The sequence below is a fragment of the Harpia harpyja genome, chromosome 20 (assembly GCF_026419915.1).
Source record: "Harpia harpyja isolate bHarHar1 chromosome 20, bHarHar1 primary haplotype, whole genome shotgun sequence".
Taxonomy (NCBI): Eukaryota; Metazoa; Chordata; class Aves; order Accipitriformes; family Accipitridae; genus Harpia; species Harpia harpyja.
In genome coordinates, this window is record NC_068959.1 from 12,115,349 (window position 1) to 12,130,454 (window position 15,106).

Genomic DNA, 15,106 nt, shown 5'->3' on the forward strand with positions numbered 1-15,106 from the left:
CTATTCCAGCCAACAGATATTAAACTCCTGTCTTGGTAAGGGCGATGATTTTTGTGAGCACAGCTCTGGTTTAAGCACGTGTGTTGCTGATGGACTGTAATCGCTCCCCAAGCACTGCCACAGCTCAGGTATCAGATGTCACTTTTGATCTATTGCTGGTGACCAGTTACAGTGCTTCTCCTTTCCTCTTGTTAAGGATTCTGTCAGAAAAGCAGATGTTGATGACTTTGTAAAGCACGTTTTTCTCATTTAAAGCAATGCCCTTTCCCAGCTGCCCCTGACCTGACAGTAAGACAGTGATAGCTTGAGGCCACTGCTGCTGGAGAGATCGGGACTGCAGGGAAGTGACTTTACATCCCAAGTGATGGCTGTCAGATAACCTGGTGCTTGCTTCACTGAAGCACTGAACAGAAATCATGCAAGGGCATAGCAAGGTCCAGGCCCTGGAGGTCACATCCAAAATCGTACACCTGTATTGTTACTGAGGGGCAGCACTTAGCAGCTGGACTTTCTCCTAAAGCACCCTGCACACGTTGGGTGGGAGTGACTCGCCGGGCTGAGGGGCATTTAGCTTTGGGTGGGCTTTGGGTGTCTGTCGGCCCCCGCGGCTCAGCTCTCTCCTGTGTTTGCAGGCACTGTGCAGTCCAGCCCAGTGACCGTCTCTCCCTCAGGATCTCCTGGAGGCTCACAGTATGACAGTGACTCGGACATGGCCTTCAGCGTCAACAGGTCGTCGTCTGCTTCAGAGTCATCGCTTGGTAAGGAGAGCCTAGCCCTCGGCACCTGGCTGTGCCGGCTACGCCGAGACAGGAATCTGGGCTGATAGACGATGCTATGCAAGATGGCAGGGCAAGGTTAGGGTGGAGATGTTACATCTCCTGCGAGGCCAACAGAAATAATTGGAAAAAACCACAAAGTGGTGGGAAGCTTTTCACGGCCTGAAGAAGGGCTGCGTGTTGCTTCCCGCTTTGTCAGTCTCTCTAATGGAAGTGGTCCCTGCGGGGCTGCCCTGGCTGCAGCAGCAGTGCTGCAATAGAGGGGGGTGCAGTATCGTGTCTGGGGGTCTTACAGCACCCAGACTGCTGCATTCTGCACTACCAAGGCTCTGCTGCTGAAGGGATGGCCATGTAAATGCTCACATGCTGGTGTTTAGGTCTCAGGCAGACAGCCCCGGGTGCCCTGCCCAGTACCGTCCCTGGCACATGCCGCCGTTGTGCAGTGCCACAGCCGCCCGGCATGGCTGGTGAGATGCAAGAGCACCCTGCGTGGAGCACAGCTCCTTCGGGGAGAGCAGGGCTCTGCACATCCATACCATGAAATGGGTGTGCAAAATCACAGCCCTGCTTGGGGAAGGTGAGGCAAGCTGTGCTTTGCCCCATCTGTAGAAAAGGGATGGCAGGCTCTGCCTGGAGCTGTACCTGTGCTGCCAATTAGAATATGCTGGGGTTTATTTGGCCAAACAAACCAGGCAATGACTAAGGAAGGAAGAGCCTTAAAAAATTGACTTGAGGGTGTGCGTGTTGTACGTTGTCAGGTGTGCATCGTCCTGGTGACTGAATGACCTTGTTCCTTCCTCCTCCTTTGCAGTGACTGCTCCCAGCTCCCCCCTGAGTCCCCCCATCTCTCCTGTCTTCCCCCCTCCGGAGCCAACAAGCAGCAAGAACGGGGAATGCACCGTCTGCTTTGACAGCGAGGTGGACACGGTGATCTACACCTGCGGACACATGTGCCTCTGCAACACCTGTGGTCTTAAGCTGAAGAAGCAGCTCAACGCCTGCTGCCCAATCTGCCGACGGGTTATCAAAGATGTTATTAAAATATACCGCCCTTAGCGCCCGGCTCGGGCTGTAGGAAGGGGGAACGCCGCTAGCAGTAACCATGCCTTTCCGTCCCTGCTTATGGGTTATCGTGCTGGTCAGTCGTTATCAAGTGGCTCGTTATCTGTGTTTCCTTATTTGACTGGTAGGGCACAATTCAGGGATAAAATTGAGCTGAGGATCACGTGGGGCCCAAAGGCACGGCTGCCGTGTGCCCACGGGCGAATCCGGGGAATCGTGGTCTGGACCCAACCCAGCTGCAAATGAGAAATTTCCCATGCAAAGGCTCTTTTTTTCCTCCTCCTCCTCTGGAGGAGGCTCGCTGTGGTGTGGATCGGGAAGGGGAGGTTGCCACTTGGTCAGTGCCAGGTGCCACTGGGCTTCCCAACCCCAAAACCCCAACAGCTCTGGGCTGCTGCCGGGTGCTTGCGCTGTGGTGGAATAAAATTAGGACAAGGCCCAGTGGGAGGGCAAAGTAGACAAAACTGATCTGGAAATGTCATGTTCATCCACGTAAGGGGAACTAGCTAAGGCCAAAATAGTAGCACAGCTAGGTTCTCACTTGTTTGGGTTTTGCCCCCCTGAACAGGCTTCTGGGGCACGTGGAGAAGCTGGTCTGGACTTAGCTAAAGCAGCTTTTGCTTTTTTGTGGCAGAGCAGGGACTTCTCGCCAGGGAGGCTGAGACCCAGGGAGCAGTCACGGGGTAGCAGTGAGGAGCATGAGCCCGCTGAGAGCCCCAGCCAACCCCAGCTGCTGCGGCAGCAGTGGTGGAGCAGCGGGCAGCCGTGATGGGCTGTTCAGGCACTGCCCGTATGTCTGGCTGCTGAAGCCGTAACTTGCAGCCCATGGATTAGAGGGGCGTTAGGATGGGCACGCTGCAATCCTGGCTTAGAAAAAGCACGGGGCTACCACCATCTGCAATGATGGTGTTTGTCACCTCCAGGGACATGCGCCTGCATTTTGCTCTGCTCCTCTTCGCAGGCGACTTAGCTGCTGTCTCACGCCATCCTGCCCGGCTCGCCTCCCCTAGCCCTTCCCCTGCAGCCAGTGCCGCGGCAGGGCTCAGCCTTCCTCCCGCCCCACCACAGGGACTTCTTGGAGCCTGTGGTGAGAAATTCATTTCTGATCCAGTCCCAGAAGGCTCACTTTTTTTTCTGGGGACTGTGTATGTGCTGATTTTACCTGCTCTTTCTCACACCTTTCTAGGTTTCCCAGCAGAGCTCCCAGCTGCCCGGACGCTGGGTCCCAACAGTAGATGGGAAGTTGTTGAGATGAACAGGGATCTATCTCACTTGGCTTTATTTGGGAGGAGGAAAGAAAAAGGCTCTGGGTCTATTATTAGATGTTGGGACTTAAAAGGTAAATGGGTTTCAGCTGTGATATTAGGCAGCTACAGGCAGCAGCAACCTGGATGAGCTGTGCAGCATCTGAACATGCAGCATTGGGGCTGATATGAGGAGCTTGGTGTCCTCCTCCCTGCTGCTCCAGCAGGAGCTGCCCTCCGTTCTCTGTCCTCTGCCCTCTGCCCACTTACAGGGCTCCTGTGCAGTCCTTCAGCCTGCGCCTGGCCATCTCCAGCTGGTCCAGGTTCATAAAGATGGGAAGAGAGAGAATGCAAATGGGAGGATGAGAGAGGGGCTGGTGTCATTCTAGCTCAGTCACCATGTGCCACCAAGTGCGTAAGAATGGCTTTCTTCAGAAAGGTGCAATTACCACATTTTAGACCGAAAAAGAAAAAAAGGAATAGCAACCCCTGTACATTTCAGGGCTTCTGGGCACAGAGGGGCAGTCTGACGTTGTCGGTGTCTGTCATCTCACCTCGCCATTCACTCTCTCCTCCGAGGTGCCGGTAGCCGTGGGTGCACCGCCGCCTCTTGCAGCACTGCTGCCTGGGTGGTGGTTTGGTGGTGCCGGCGGTGCCGTACTTGGTTACCGATGGGTGCTCAGCCCCGTCCCAGCCCCGCTCTGCCATCAGGGAGAGCACACCCAGGGGAGCAGCTCATCCTCCTCCCACACCAGGCTGTGGCTGCCAGCAAACAGGGCACAGAGAAAAGCTTTTTTTTTTAATCTTGAAGAGCTAATTAACATTTTAATTAAGTGTATAAATGGGAGGCTGCTGTAGAGTGAGATCTCTCACCCATTGCCCTGCTGCATGGGCACGAGAGCCTGCTGGCTTCGCAGAGCCCTTTTTGGAAACTCGGCTCATGCCACTGGCTGTGCCGCCGCCGAGCGTGCTCAGCCCTCAGCAGAGCCACAGGCACTGCGACCGCGGCGTGAGTTCACTTACACCTTTGCAAAAGGAGGCAGCGAAGGCAGCTCTCCCGCAGCTGGAGCCTTGCCCAGACCTCCAGGCTGCCCTGCGCCCGGGGACTGCGGACATTGCCTTTGCAGTGACCCCCCCGGTCCCGCGTTTGCAGATCAGGGTCCGGCTGCAGTCAGTGGGCACAGCTCTAAGAGCACAATGATGGCCAAGTACGTGAGCATGAAATGAAAGGCCAGGTGGGTTGGTGCCTGCCTGGTGAATGGGTTGCGGCGAGAAGCCTTTGCATGATGAGGAATTCAAGGAAGGTTCTCTGAATCCACAGCGAGCAATGCTAGCTTGGATCAGGTCTAGGCTAGCAAACGCCAGCAGCCGTCCTTGGGGCTGCTGTCCCAGTTTCAGGGGTGCCCTGTCCCTTTCAGTGGCTGCACGCAGCTAAGTGCACGAGCAGAGCGGAGCCCGTTTGCTTGGCTGACACCTCAAGTCCTCAATGAGCGGGCCTAACTGCATACCTGGGGTGGGGTGGTTTTTTTGGTGTAGCTCTTTTTCTTTTTTAAGCCAGCAAGGAGAAATACCGAATCCACCCCAGGCTGTGTCTGAGCTGTTCAGGACACGTTGCACAGGTTGAATTTTTGCTGTAGCAGCCGAGACCGGTTTCCAGAAGGGCAGCATCCAGTGGGGCCAGCGAGGGAGCCAGCTCAGTCAGGGTCCGGAGCGTGGCCATGCAGCGACCGGGACGTGAGAGCAGTGGACGTGTCACCCTGCCTATCCGAGAGCAACAGGAATTTTCCAAAATAGGCCTCTTAAAAAAAAAGATTTCCAGGAAAAGGTAGCCTCTTACAGATTTAATTGTTAGTACTTGTATTGCTATTTTTTTTAAACAGTCCGATGATACATGATTTGTACAGAAGATCTGTTTGTGCCTTATAAGGGTGTCTGTGCACTTTTTATCCTTTTTAAAGCAACTTTTAAAAAGAAAAAAAAAGAGGGGGAGAAAACAACACAGATCAATGGTAGTTTTATAGAATTTTGTGTTCACTGAGAATCCTGCTTTTTTTACATATATATATTGGAGTGAAAAAGTGTTTATTTCCATGGATTTTCCCCCCTCTCCTCCTAACCTATTTGTTTAAAAATTTAAAAAAAGGAAGAAAGAAAGATAAAGAAGACATGGGGGAACTCTTTTACCTTCCCCTTTCCGAGACAGTTACTCTCTTATCGTTACCTTTATGATTCAATACTATGATTCAATACTGTGACCTGTACATCATGTTTAAGCTGAATCAGATTTTGGACCTCTGTATTAGGCTTTTCAAGCAAATCATTTGGGGGACTGCGGGGGGGAGGGCATCGCACGAGGGAGGGAACTGCACTTCTACATTCAGTGCTCTATAGCGTTGTGTTCAGTGCTGTGTGTTTTACTTTTGTCCATTTACTTGTTTTACATTAATATAATTTTACTTGTTTATGAAACAAATAAAACTTTGGCTTGTAAAGAGTGCTCCCAGAAGTTTAAAAGTGTTTGACCTGGGGGGTGAGCAAATGCATTATTTCCAAGGCACAGCAATACTAATACACAGAGGCAAGGCACCTCCATCCAGCTCAGGCACCTCTGCTTTGAAAAAAAAGTTAGGCACTTTAAATACCTTGCGTGAGCTCCTGGGAGGTCACTGCACAGTGGCTGCTCAGTCCCTTGGTGGACAGGGCAGAGGGGATTCCTGGCGCATTTAACCTTGCAAACCCTTGAAAGTTTGGCAGGCTGCTGCAGTAAAAGCAGGGTGTATTTTAGGGCTACAGAGGTGGGGAGGTCCTGTGGCAGATGCCCTCACCAAGTGCCCCAAATTCCTCATCCAACCTGCACCGTCTCAAGCAAGGCAGCTGCCAGCCTGGCCCCACTCCTGTGCCCACGTTGGGGCCGTGGCAGCCTGGGGACCGTGCTGGCTGGCCCCGGGAGGGGGTGATGCAGACACGGGCAGGAGGGCTGCTTTTTCTTTTTTTTTTTCGTTTTCCTTTTTTTGTTTTGTTTTGTTTGTTTTGTAGCAATGCCTGGCTCTTTATTTCACAAGCTGAGGCCAACAGAAGGCTGCTCTGTGAACTGTTTATATCCCGAAATGTGGCCCGGTGAAGCCAGACACCAGTCAAGCAGCCTCAGATGTGGTTTGAAGCGGAGTGGAAGAATTCATTCATAACTCTGCCCTGGCAAGAACACAGGCACAGTTATGCATTTGCACAAAAAAAATCCTTGCGAGCCACAGGTGGCAAAGGAGCCTGACAGTGACTTTTTATGCCAAAATGCCTTTTTATAAACTCTGCAGCCCCACTTTATCCCAAGAGCTGATCCTTGTGAGCTGCCAACAGTCTAACGCTGCCCATCTCAGGCCACGGAGCGACTTTGCACCACACTTAGCATTAGTGTGATGACCCGCTCCAGCTGCTGCCGGCCTGAGCCCGGGGAGAGCGTGGAGGACCACTGCCCGCTCCCACCACCTGCACCCGCAGCCCCCTGCCGCTCTCCTTCCGTCTGCCAGCCTGGGTGCTGTGACGCACGTACCAGCCCAAACTGAGCCTCCTGTGGCCGAAGCCCAACTCTCATTAGTGCTCTGCCAGCTCCGCTTGCGGCGTGGCCACACAAGCGCTGGAGATTTGGGCAGCAGCCGGCATCGCTCAGCACCAGGAGCAGCGTGCCCACGGGGACGTGGTGTGGCACCGTGCCAGCTGCAAGGAGCTGCCTGAGGTGGGACGGGCTCTGCGTGGCCATGCTGGTGCAATACTCCAGGTTATGTCACAGGCCCCAGATTTCTCCCCGGCGCGCTCAAACGCGGGTGGGTGGCAAGTGGCAGCATCAGGGTGGGTGCTGGGCTGCTGATGTGCAAGTCCTGCATGGAGCGCGGGCGGGCAGGCGCTCGCTTCTGGCACGGGGCATGTGCTGCAGGCAGGTGAGTGAACACCGGCTGTCAGGTGGAAGCAAGACGGGCCCTGATGGTACATGCAACACAGCTGACACCGGGCTGTTACCTGCTGCCTGCACAGCCCTGCATGTGGTCCTTGCAGCTCTGTGCAGGATCTGTGCAGACTAAGTGGGTTATGGCCGCCTGAAAGCCGGGGGTGAGCATGGACAAGGCTTGAATGTCCCAGGCTGGCAGGTGGTGAGTCGGGCCAGTAGAAGATGATCTTGCATGTCTTTTTTCCCCACTTCTCGCTTACCCCTTACCAAGCACTGCATGTCCGCAATAAATACCACAGCCCTCTGGCAGAGGGCACTTGGGGTCTGGGGTCCAATCTCTACTTTTGCCTGAGCCTTTTCAATTAATGCACCCCATTCCCTGCCCAGCCTCAACCCCCAAGAGCCTCTCAGGATGGGCAGTGTCTCTCTCTCTCTGCACTTCCCCAAAATCACCAGGCTCAACGTGCTGGCTTGAGCTCAAAGTAACACAACTGCTATGCTTGCACTGCCCCATTTGCTGGGACACCCATCCGGGCTATGGCACAAAAAGGCGAGACCCAAGGAGCTGTCAGGGTCCTCGTGACCCTCGTGACACTGGTGTGCCTGGCAGGGAGCACAGCCAAGGCTGCCCGGACGGATGGATGGATGGAACGTCCCACCGATGTAGGGCTGGGAGGATCAGCTGTGCAATGTTCCTCTGTCTGCTGGGTCATAGAGATGGGAAGAAGATGCAAAGCTTTGCTGAGCACTGTTTAACCTAGCAATGGCATTGCTCCTTCTCATGAGCGCCAGGGTACACACAGTGCAAAGTGGGGACGAGGCTAAAACCCACATGGGGAGTGTTGATACAGGAGCAGCTACCTCAGCCACAGCTGCACAGGTAAAACATCCCGCCGTGCCAGCGCAGCGCACAGACACTATACACGTACCCACACCTGAATCCTGCTCCTGCAGCGCCTCCAGCATGGGATGCCCGTGAGGTGAACTGGGGAACAGCAGCGATGGAGGAGCTGGGCTACTCGTGGCCAGCACCCATAAATCAAAAGTCCAAGCATCGTGACCTGCCCCAGCCCCGTCGCAAGGCATGTCGGAGCCAGAAGCCCTTGCCGCAAGCCCCCATGAAGCCAGGCAACACAGCACCACCCCATTCATCTCCCAGCGGACAAAAACACCCAAGGACAGAGAAATGCTTCACCTGGGGATGGCTCCTCCGCTGCACGAGGGAGTGCAGCTCAATGGCTCAGGGCTCCTTGTCGGTACCACTGTTGCAGTGACAAGTGGCACGTGCCAGACCCTGGGCAGAGCTGCTGTCACTCCAGGCAGGAGAGCAGCACACCTCCCAAGACAGCCACCATGCTGCACCCCAGACATATGCCAGCCAGACATGGGTTCACAAGGGTGCTTGAAACCAGTCAAGCAGTTTCTTTTTATTTCTTAAAAAAAGAAAACAAAAAACCCCCACAAAACCCCCACTGAATAAAAAAAAAAAAAAAGAATCCCCTAATGGTGAAAGTATAGATATGGCATTTACACAGCTACATCTATCTTCCGCTGACCCCCCCCACCCGCCCACAGTAATGTAGATTTATACGCGCTTACATAATATAGCGAGACACGGACAAACAAATGGGCTTCAAGAGTCTGCGAGAAGGAGCGGGGTGCAGCGGGGACCTCCAGCCTGCCAGGGATGTGCCGAGCCGCGGGACCGCCCTGACACCTGGCTCTTCCACCCCAAGCCACGGTGATGCCCTCCCTTGCCACAAGCCTCGGGTCTGCGCTGGTGGTGGGCAAGGAGGGAGGTTGGTCTTTGGCTGATGGGGTGAAGAGCCTTGCGGCCAAGCTCAGGGTACCGAGCCTCCTGGCTGCCCTCCTCCTCCTCACGAGGTAGTCGGGGAGCTTGGCCGCATGTGACGTGCGAGGTACAGAGAGGAGACACGGCCTGGCAGAGGGCACATGTCGGATGGGGGGAGGCAAAGCCCTGCCAGCCCGATGGCTCTCGGCATCTTCCTGACAGGAGGCATTGTGCAGCCTGTGGTCGCTTTTGCAGATGAAAGAGTAGTGGGAAGGGGTAAGGCTGCAGGTGTCGGCACCCTACTGAGGGTGACCCTCCACTTGGGCACTCACCCTGCCTTCTTGGAAGCTCTTTGGGAACAAGGGAGCGATCCCGTCACGCGCTCAATGAGCCAAATACAGTACTTGTGTCAGCAAAATGAAGCACTACCAGTTCTGAGGTTCAGTCTGGGAGGAAAGCAGAAATAGCCCTCATTTAGCACAGAGGCCACAGAAATAGCATTGTCCCCTCTGAGGAAAGCTGGGGGCAGTGAGGTCTCTGAGATGGAGAAAGGAGAGACACTTCTGAGATTAAAAGGCCGTTCAGCAAAGAGGGAGCAAGGACACAGTGCCACAGGGAAAGGGCACACAGCCCTTCCACCCTCCTGCGTGAAACTGCCAGAGTGGATGGGGGGACACAGGTCCAGCCTCCTCCCAAGATACGGTGGGGGCTGGATTTGGCCGCTGGGCAGCTCTGGCTTAACTCATCCTGTCCCCATTCCTTTCCAAAGCAAAAGGGATTTACTGGAGCAAGAGATGCGCAGAGACAAGGCAGCATTGTTCCCCCAACCCACCCTGGAACTCTCCCAGGAGCACATCAACACCTCTCAATGTGCCATGCAAGGAATTTTGTTATTGGATTGGGTTGCAAATGTATTGCTTATTGCCAGCTCAGGTGAGTCAGCCTGATCAGAGGCTGACGTGCCACCAGGGAAAACTGTAGGTGGGAGGGAGAGGAATCAGCCAGAGACTGGGGTGCGTGAATACCCATGGCTAAAAATGAACCTTGGGGCTTCTGGATATGAGGTTGGACTGGAATGGTCAGGGCTTCTCTATCAGATCAAACCAGGGCTGGGACAAACCGCCCCGTCACCCTCCCAGAACGACCCTGGCCTGAGGCACAACCATTGTCATTCTGTACACAGACAGAGATATCTCCAACTCTGTTTCCAGGGTAGAAAATATGGAACAGAGAAGGAAGCGAGCATTTTGGGGGAGTGGAGAACACTCCTTCAATTCTCCAAGCCTCAAATTAGAGGGAAAACTATGATTTTTTTTCCAGCAGCAAAACAATGTGGCTGCGGAGCTGCAGCTGCAGTGTTTGCACTTGCAATTAGACTAGAAAGGGCAAAGGGTCTTGGTCAGCAAGAAACCCACAGAAGCACCAGGTTTAAAGCTCTTCCGGAGAGAGAGGTTTAGCCCTGAATCTGCAAGTAGCCAACTACAGAAGGGAAGAAAGCAGCACTGGGGAATGACAGCTCATCCACGCTCATCCTCCTGCTGGGATAAGCAACACTGCGGGCAAGATTAGGCTTGGCAGGCAGGAATGTCAGCACAGAAAAACCCCAGGCTCTGCTTGACCTGAAGCCCCCCCAAACGGCCCACCATGCAGGATGAAATGAAAGTTACCTGGAAGACAGGCAGATGGGGTGACAAACAAGGCAGGGAGCCCCTGAGCACCAGACAAGCCTCGCAACTGGTTGTGATAAGGAGCTGAACTCCCACGTTCTGGATTGCACTTGATAATATCAGCACCTACTGAAGGACCCACCTCCTGGCTGCTGCCCGCCAGCCCAGGGAAGCTCTGTGGGTCACGGGAACGGGTGGTCCCCATTAGTCCAACAGGCAGGGCAGTTTGGGGGGAAAGGAAAGCAAAGCATCCTCTTTCCAGGGCTTTTGGGGTCATTTTGGTCCTCTGTGCCTTGCATAGTATTCTTCAGCTACTGAAGCAAAATACCTCTTGTTGTTTGGTTGCAATACTGCAAGGGAGAATCCTGCATAGCGTCTTGGATCAGCACAGAGAGGACCTGTTATAGATGTGTGTGTGTATTTTTCTGTATTTTTGTTTCCACCAGGAGAATGTTGAAGTTAACACTTGTCGTTGTAGAGCAGGGAAGACCAAGGGATGGTCCCGTGGCATGCACGGGGGGGGGAGCAAGGCACAGCCCTTAACCAGAGCACAATGCCTGTGCCTGCACATGCACGCAGAGCTACAGGGACCCTGTTCTCAGCAATCATTCCTCCTGTTTGCAATGTTCCCTATGGCTCTGCTACACACCTGGACTAAGCAACGTGACCTACAACATTGGACCGTGACCCTGAGCCTCAGGGAAAGGCAAATCCTTTTGTGCAGCCAGATTTCCTTCATTGGTACTGTTCCACGCTCCACTTCTCTCCCTGGCTACTGCCTTATTTCTTTTTAACTTCCCATACAAGTGGCAAAAATGTCAATCAAGGTCCATCTCCCTAGCACGGAGAACCATGGTAGCCATCGTATTCCATGAAGTTTGGCCAGAGCAGCCCCAGCTGCACAGCTGGGCTGCCAGTATGGCCACAGGAGCGCAGTGCTTGGGGGGGATGCAAGGAGGAGGATGGATGGGAGCACACGGGTGGGGAGGGGAGGCAGAGATGCTTCCTCCACGCTGCTGCCAACAGGCACCAACTGGAATGTGTGGGATCTCAATTATTATCTTGTTTTTTAAAGCCAGCCTCACATAAAACTATAAATTAATCTGCTAATTAAATACTCAGGTGAGAGACCAGGGAACCTCCAGCTGTGCAAGCAGAGGAGCGGCTATGGCTTCTTCCGTAGGTAATTGGAAGGGATCCAGCCCTCCCAGCACGGATTCCCAGTCAGGACCTTGCAAAACCACCAGCCACTGCTGTTCTTCTCACGAACTTCAAACAAAGTCCCTTCTTTAAAGCTGTTGGTCTCCTCGTCGCCTTCAAAATCCGCCACTGCCACATAGAGAGCTTCCCTGGAGACATCTGGACCGGAGACAGGGGCTGAGGTCCTCTCCTTGGCTTCCCCTCTCTCCACTGGCTTGGATATGACCTTTGGGCTTACACTGCTTTTCACTTTGGCTTCGTCTTGGATGGAGGCAGAGAGGAACGGCTTGGCTTTCGGAGGAACCAGCATGGGCCTCCCCGGCACCGGGGATGACCTGATTTCGGGTACTTCCCGTGCCGGGGCCCTCAGCTCCACTGTGGGGCCGGAGGCAGGACCCCCCGTTTTCTTGGGGGGGGGTGGTCTGCGAGGTGGCACAATGGGGCGCTGCGGCGGGGGCTCCCTGGCACCCGGGGTGTTTGCTGGCCCCAGGGGAGATTTGGGCAGTGCCTCTTTCGTGGCGTGGCTGTCCAGCTTGGGCAGGGGTTTGCTGTCCATGCTGGGTCGCTCCTGAAACCTTCCAGAAGCCTCTGAAGAAACCATGGCATTACTGAAGGAGTTTTCACCAGCAGCGGGGTCCTGCTCGGAGGGTTTCTCTGGGCACTTTGCAGGTCTAAGCTTGCTCCGCAGGCTGCAAATGTCCAGTTTATCATCAGCTGGAGGTGGGTCAGTCCGGGGGCCTGCGGCGGGTTTTGGCCTGATCTGAGGTCTTGACTTCAAGAACGGATTCTGGGCGATGGGCTCAGGCTTGTCCTCCGCAGGCTCGGCTTTTGGCTTGGTTGGCTTGACAATGGGCCGGAGGTTTGGCTTCTTCACCTCCTTGGCTGACACCTTGTGTCCACATTCCAGTCCCATTTCGTTTTTCAGCTGGAAGAGTTTGCCCTTCTCTGGTTTCAGATCGGGCTTCTTGCTGTCCTTCGGGGCCGCCGACTGCTTGGGTGGGATCATAGGCAAAATCATGCCTGGGGGCTTGGGGGGAGGCCTCTGCCTCTCCAGTAACTCGCCTTCTGATTTAATGATGGACTCCTTCCTGGGCGGCAGGCTGGGCTTCTCCTCTGTGTCACGGTCCGAGATCTCCTCGTAGCCACCGGCAAAGGCTAGGTCCCCGCTCTCGGGAGCCTCCTTCCCCTTCCAGTCTTTGGCCCACTTCCCACCACAGTCCGTACCGTTAGGAGGAGCCTCCGGCAGAGGACGGCACGGGCCCGTCACTTCCTCGCTGGTGCTGCCGTCGGCCGCGGCGTCGCCAAGCCGGAGCTGGGCCATCTCGTTGGGTAGCGGAGCCAGGAAATTCGGCCTGGATGCATTGCTGGTTTTCTTGTACTTATCGATGAATGTGGCGGGGGCCCAGCCTTCCTTCTCGTCAATCTGAATGTACCACCAGCCGCTCAGGTTCTTCTCAATAACCTGCCGAGGGGAAAGGAAACCTCACACACCCATGGAGGAACCCTCTGCACAAGTGGGGATGCTGGGTGTCTCTGAAATGGTGTCAGGGTGGTATACAGCCTCAGTACCTCCCTGTCCTGGTAACCAAAAGCCATGTAATCACAGGACTGGCATCCTAACAGGAGGGGAACTTGCTAAGGACTTCTGCCAGGGAAGGGGACCTGCATGCCATGGGACTGAGGAACGACATAGCCATGTCAAGGCGCTGCGGATGAGCTGTCACCATCCCGCCTGGGAGGCAGGACCGGGATGCTGGCTACTGGCGGTGGCCACTGCGCGGCACTGTTGGAGCGATCAACCGGCAGCGACACTGCACGGACCGGCAACGGTCCGGCCTCTGGGTGCTCCAGGAGCGGTGCTGGGACCTGGGAGGAGCTGACTGGGGCAGCCGTAAAGGAAAAATCCTCTTGAGAGGCACAGCTTACATTCTGAAAAGCAAAATCACATCTGCAAGAGAGATTCTGCCAGCAAAAGCGGGTGTGCCAGGAAAGCAATTCTGGAAGAGCTTTTAACTTTACACCTGGCCTAAGAAAAAAACCCACCACTTCTACCCCCCCTTTGTGGTGTGGTTTTAATTTCCATTAGCTCAGGCAACACAGCACCCACACGCTTGGGGGACAGGAGGCCACCAAGAGCACCACGGACTCCAAAGTCTCGTGAGCTCATACGGGTTTCTCTCCCACTCTAGGAGAGCCCTGGGTTGTTAACAGTCCACAGAGGCAATCACATGCACCACCGTGCCTGGTTTCCACCAAGAATGCCGTGGTGAGCAGATCTTCCCTGCCTGGAAAGGGAGCTCCTGCCTGAAACAGGTCCTAGGGCAATGGGAGTCAGGAGCGCTGCAGTGACGTGAAGGTGTGAGAAGGGAAGATGACAGTCTCACCTCTACTTTCATTCCTGCCTGGAAGCTGATGCCATCAGGGATGGTGGTCTGGAAGTCAGCGATGGTGTAATATTCCTCTTCCACTTGAGGAGGGACAGGAGGTTTAGGCAGGTTCAAACCACGTGGCTATGACAAGAAAAAAGAAAACCCATCAGCATGTTTCTACAGCAGGGTTTACAGCCCACCAGCCTGCAGAGAAACAAGCCAGCAGGGCCAGGCCAGGGAGATCAGCTGTGCCCATGCAGCATCCTCACCAACACAAACCAGCAAACCATCTCCAGGCTGAGCAGAAAATTGCTCAGTGTCAGACCTCTTGCTGACAGCAGTCACCCTCTCCAGAGGGAGGGAGCCAGTTTGCAGCCTCCCACTGGCAACCCAGCCTTGCAGGACAGACTGGCCAAAAGTTCATTTAAAGACCACACGCAAAGGAAAGAGTCTTAAGACAGCAGGGAGGCAGCGTGCGTATTCCAGCCTTGACCGAGAGCAGAGCCCATGGTAGAGGGGCAAGATCCCAGGCAAAGAATAACCAGTGACCAGAGCTCCTTTCAGTGCTCCTCTCCAACTCCGTTTGCCATTCCTGCTCTCCTGCGTCAGCTGGCACTTACTATGGTGAGATCTCGGCGAGGAGGGGGTCTCTGCCTCATCTTTGGTGATTCTGTGGAGGAAGAATTTCAGATGCTGTTGAGTTTCTGGCTTTTGGTCACACATGTGTTCACAAAAGACAAGCGAAAGAGAAAACAGAAAGGCAAGCCTGCCCCGTGGGCAAGGAAGCCAAAGGAGGAACCCGTCTGCCTGGTACCCTGAGTGCATGAGTCACCCGGGTTTTGAGAGCATCCCACTGGAAGAGGAACCAGCTTTGCAGCATCAGGTGCTGCTGGAAAATGCAGCTGAAGTCACCACATGAAATTGCTTTTTCATTGCAGCCCTGACCCAGAAGACCTGGCCTGCAGAGGGGTTAAAATGCTCTAGCTTCTGAGAGGAGAGCATCTCCAGTCTGGGAGGGGGAAGATTTTATCTCCGTCACATTTGCTGATCCTCAGC

The 15,106-nt window shown here is 54.6% G+C and overlaps 2 protein-coding genes across 7 annotated transcripts in view; one reads left to right on the forward strand and one right to left on the reverse strand.

The window, feature by feature from the left end:
- NEURL1B (neuralized E3 ubiquitin protein ligase 1B) overlaps nt 1–5,579 on the forward strand; it is a 101,290-nt gene extending 95,711 nt beyond the window's left edge. For both annotated transcript variants that reach the window (XM_052772009.1, XM_052772010.1), the window contains exons 4-5: nt 633–758; nt 1,588–5,579. In XM_052772009.1, coding sequence (XP_052627969.1) covers nt 633–758; nt 1,588–1,832 — 371 coding nt within the window. In that variant the 3' untranslated portion in view covers nt 1,833–5,579. The remainder of the gene's footprint in view (nt 1–632; nt 759–1,587) is intronic.
- Nucleotides 5,580–8,971: 3,392 nt separating this feature from the next.
- Nucleotides 8,972–15,106, reverse strand: part of SH3PXD2B (SH3 and PX domains 2B) — a 79,512-nt gene continuing 73,377 nt past the window's right edge. For all 5 annotated transcript variants that reach the window (XM_052816487.1, XM_052816486.1, XM_052816484.1 and 2 more), the window contains 3 exons: nt 14,671–14,720; nt 14,066–14,191; nt 8,972–13,143 (listed from right to left, as the gene is read on the reverse strand). In XM_052816487.1, the coding sequence (XP_052672447.1) occupies nt 11,647–13,143; nt 14,066–14,191; nt 14,671–14,720 (1,673 nt within the window). In that variant the 3' untranslated portion in view covers nt 8,972–11,646. The remainder of the gene's footprint in view (nt 13,144–14,065; nt 14,192–14,670; nt 14,721–15,106) is intronic.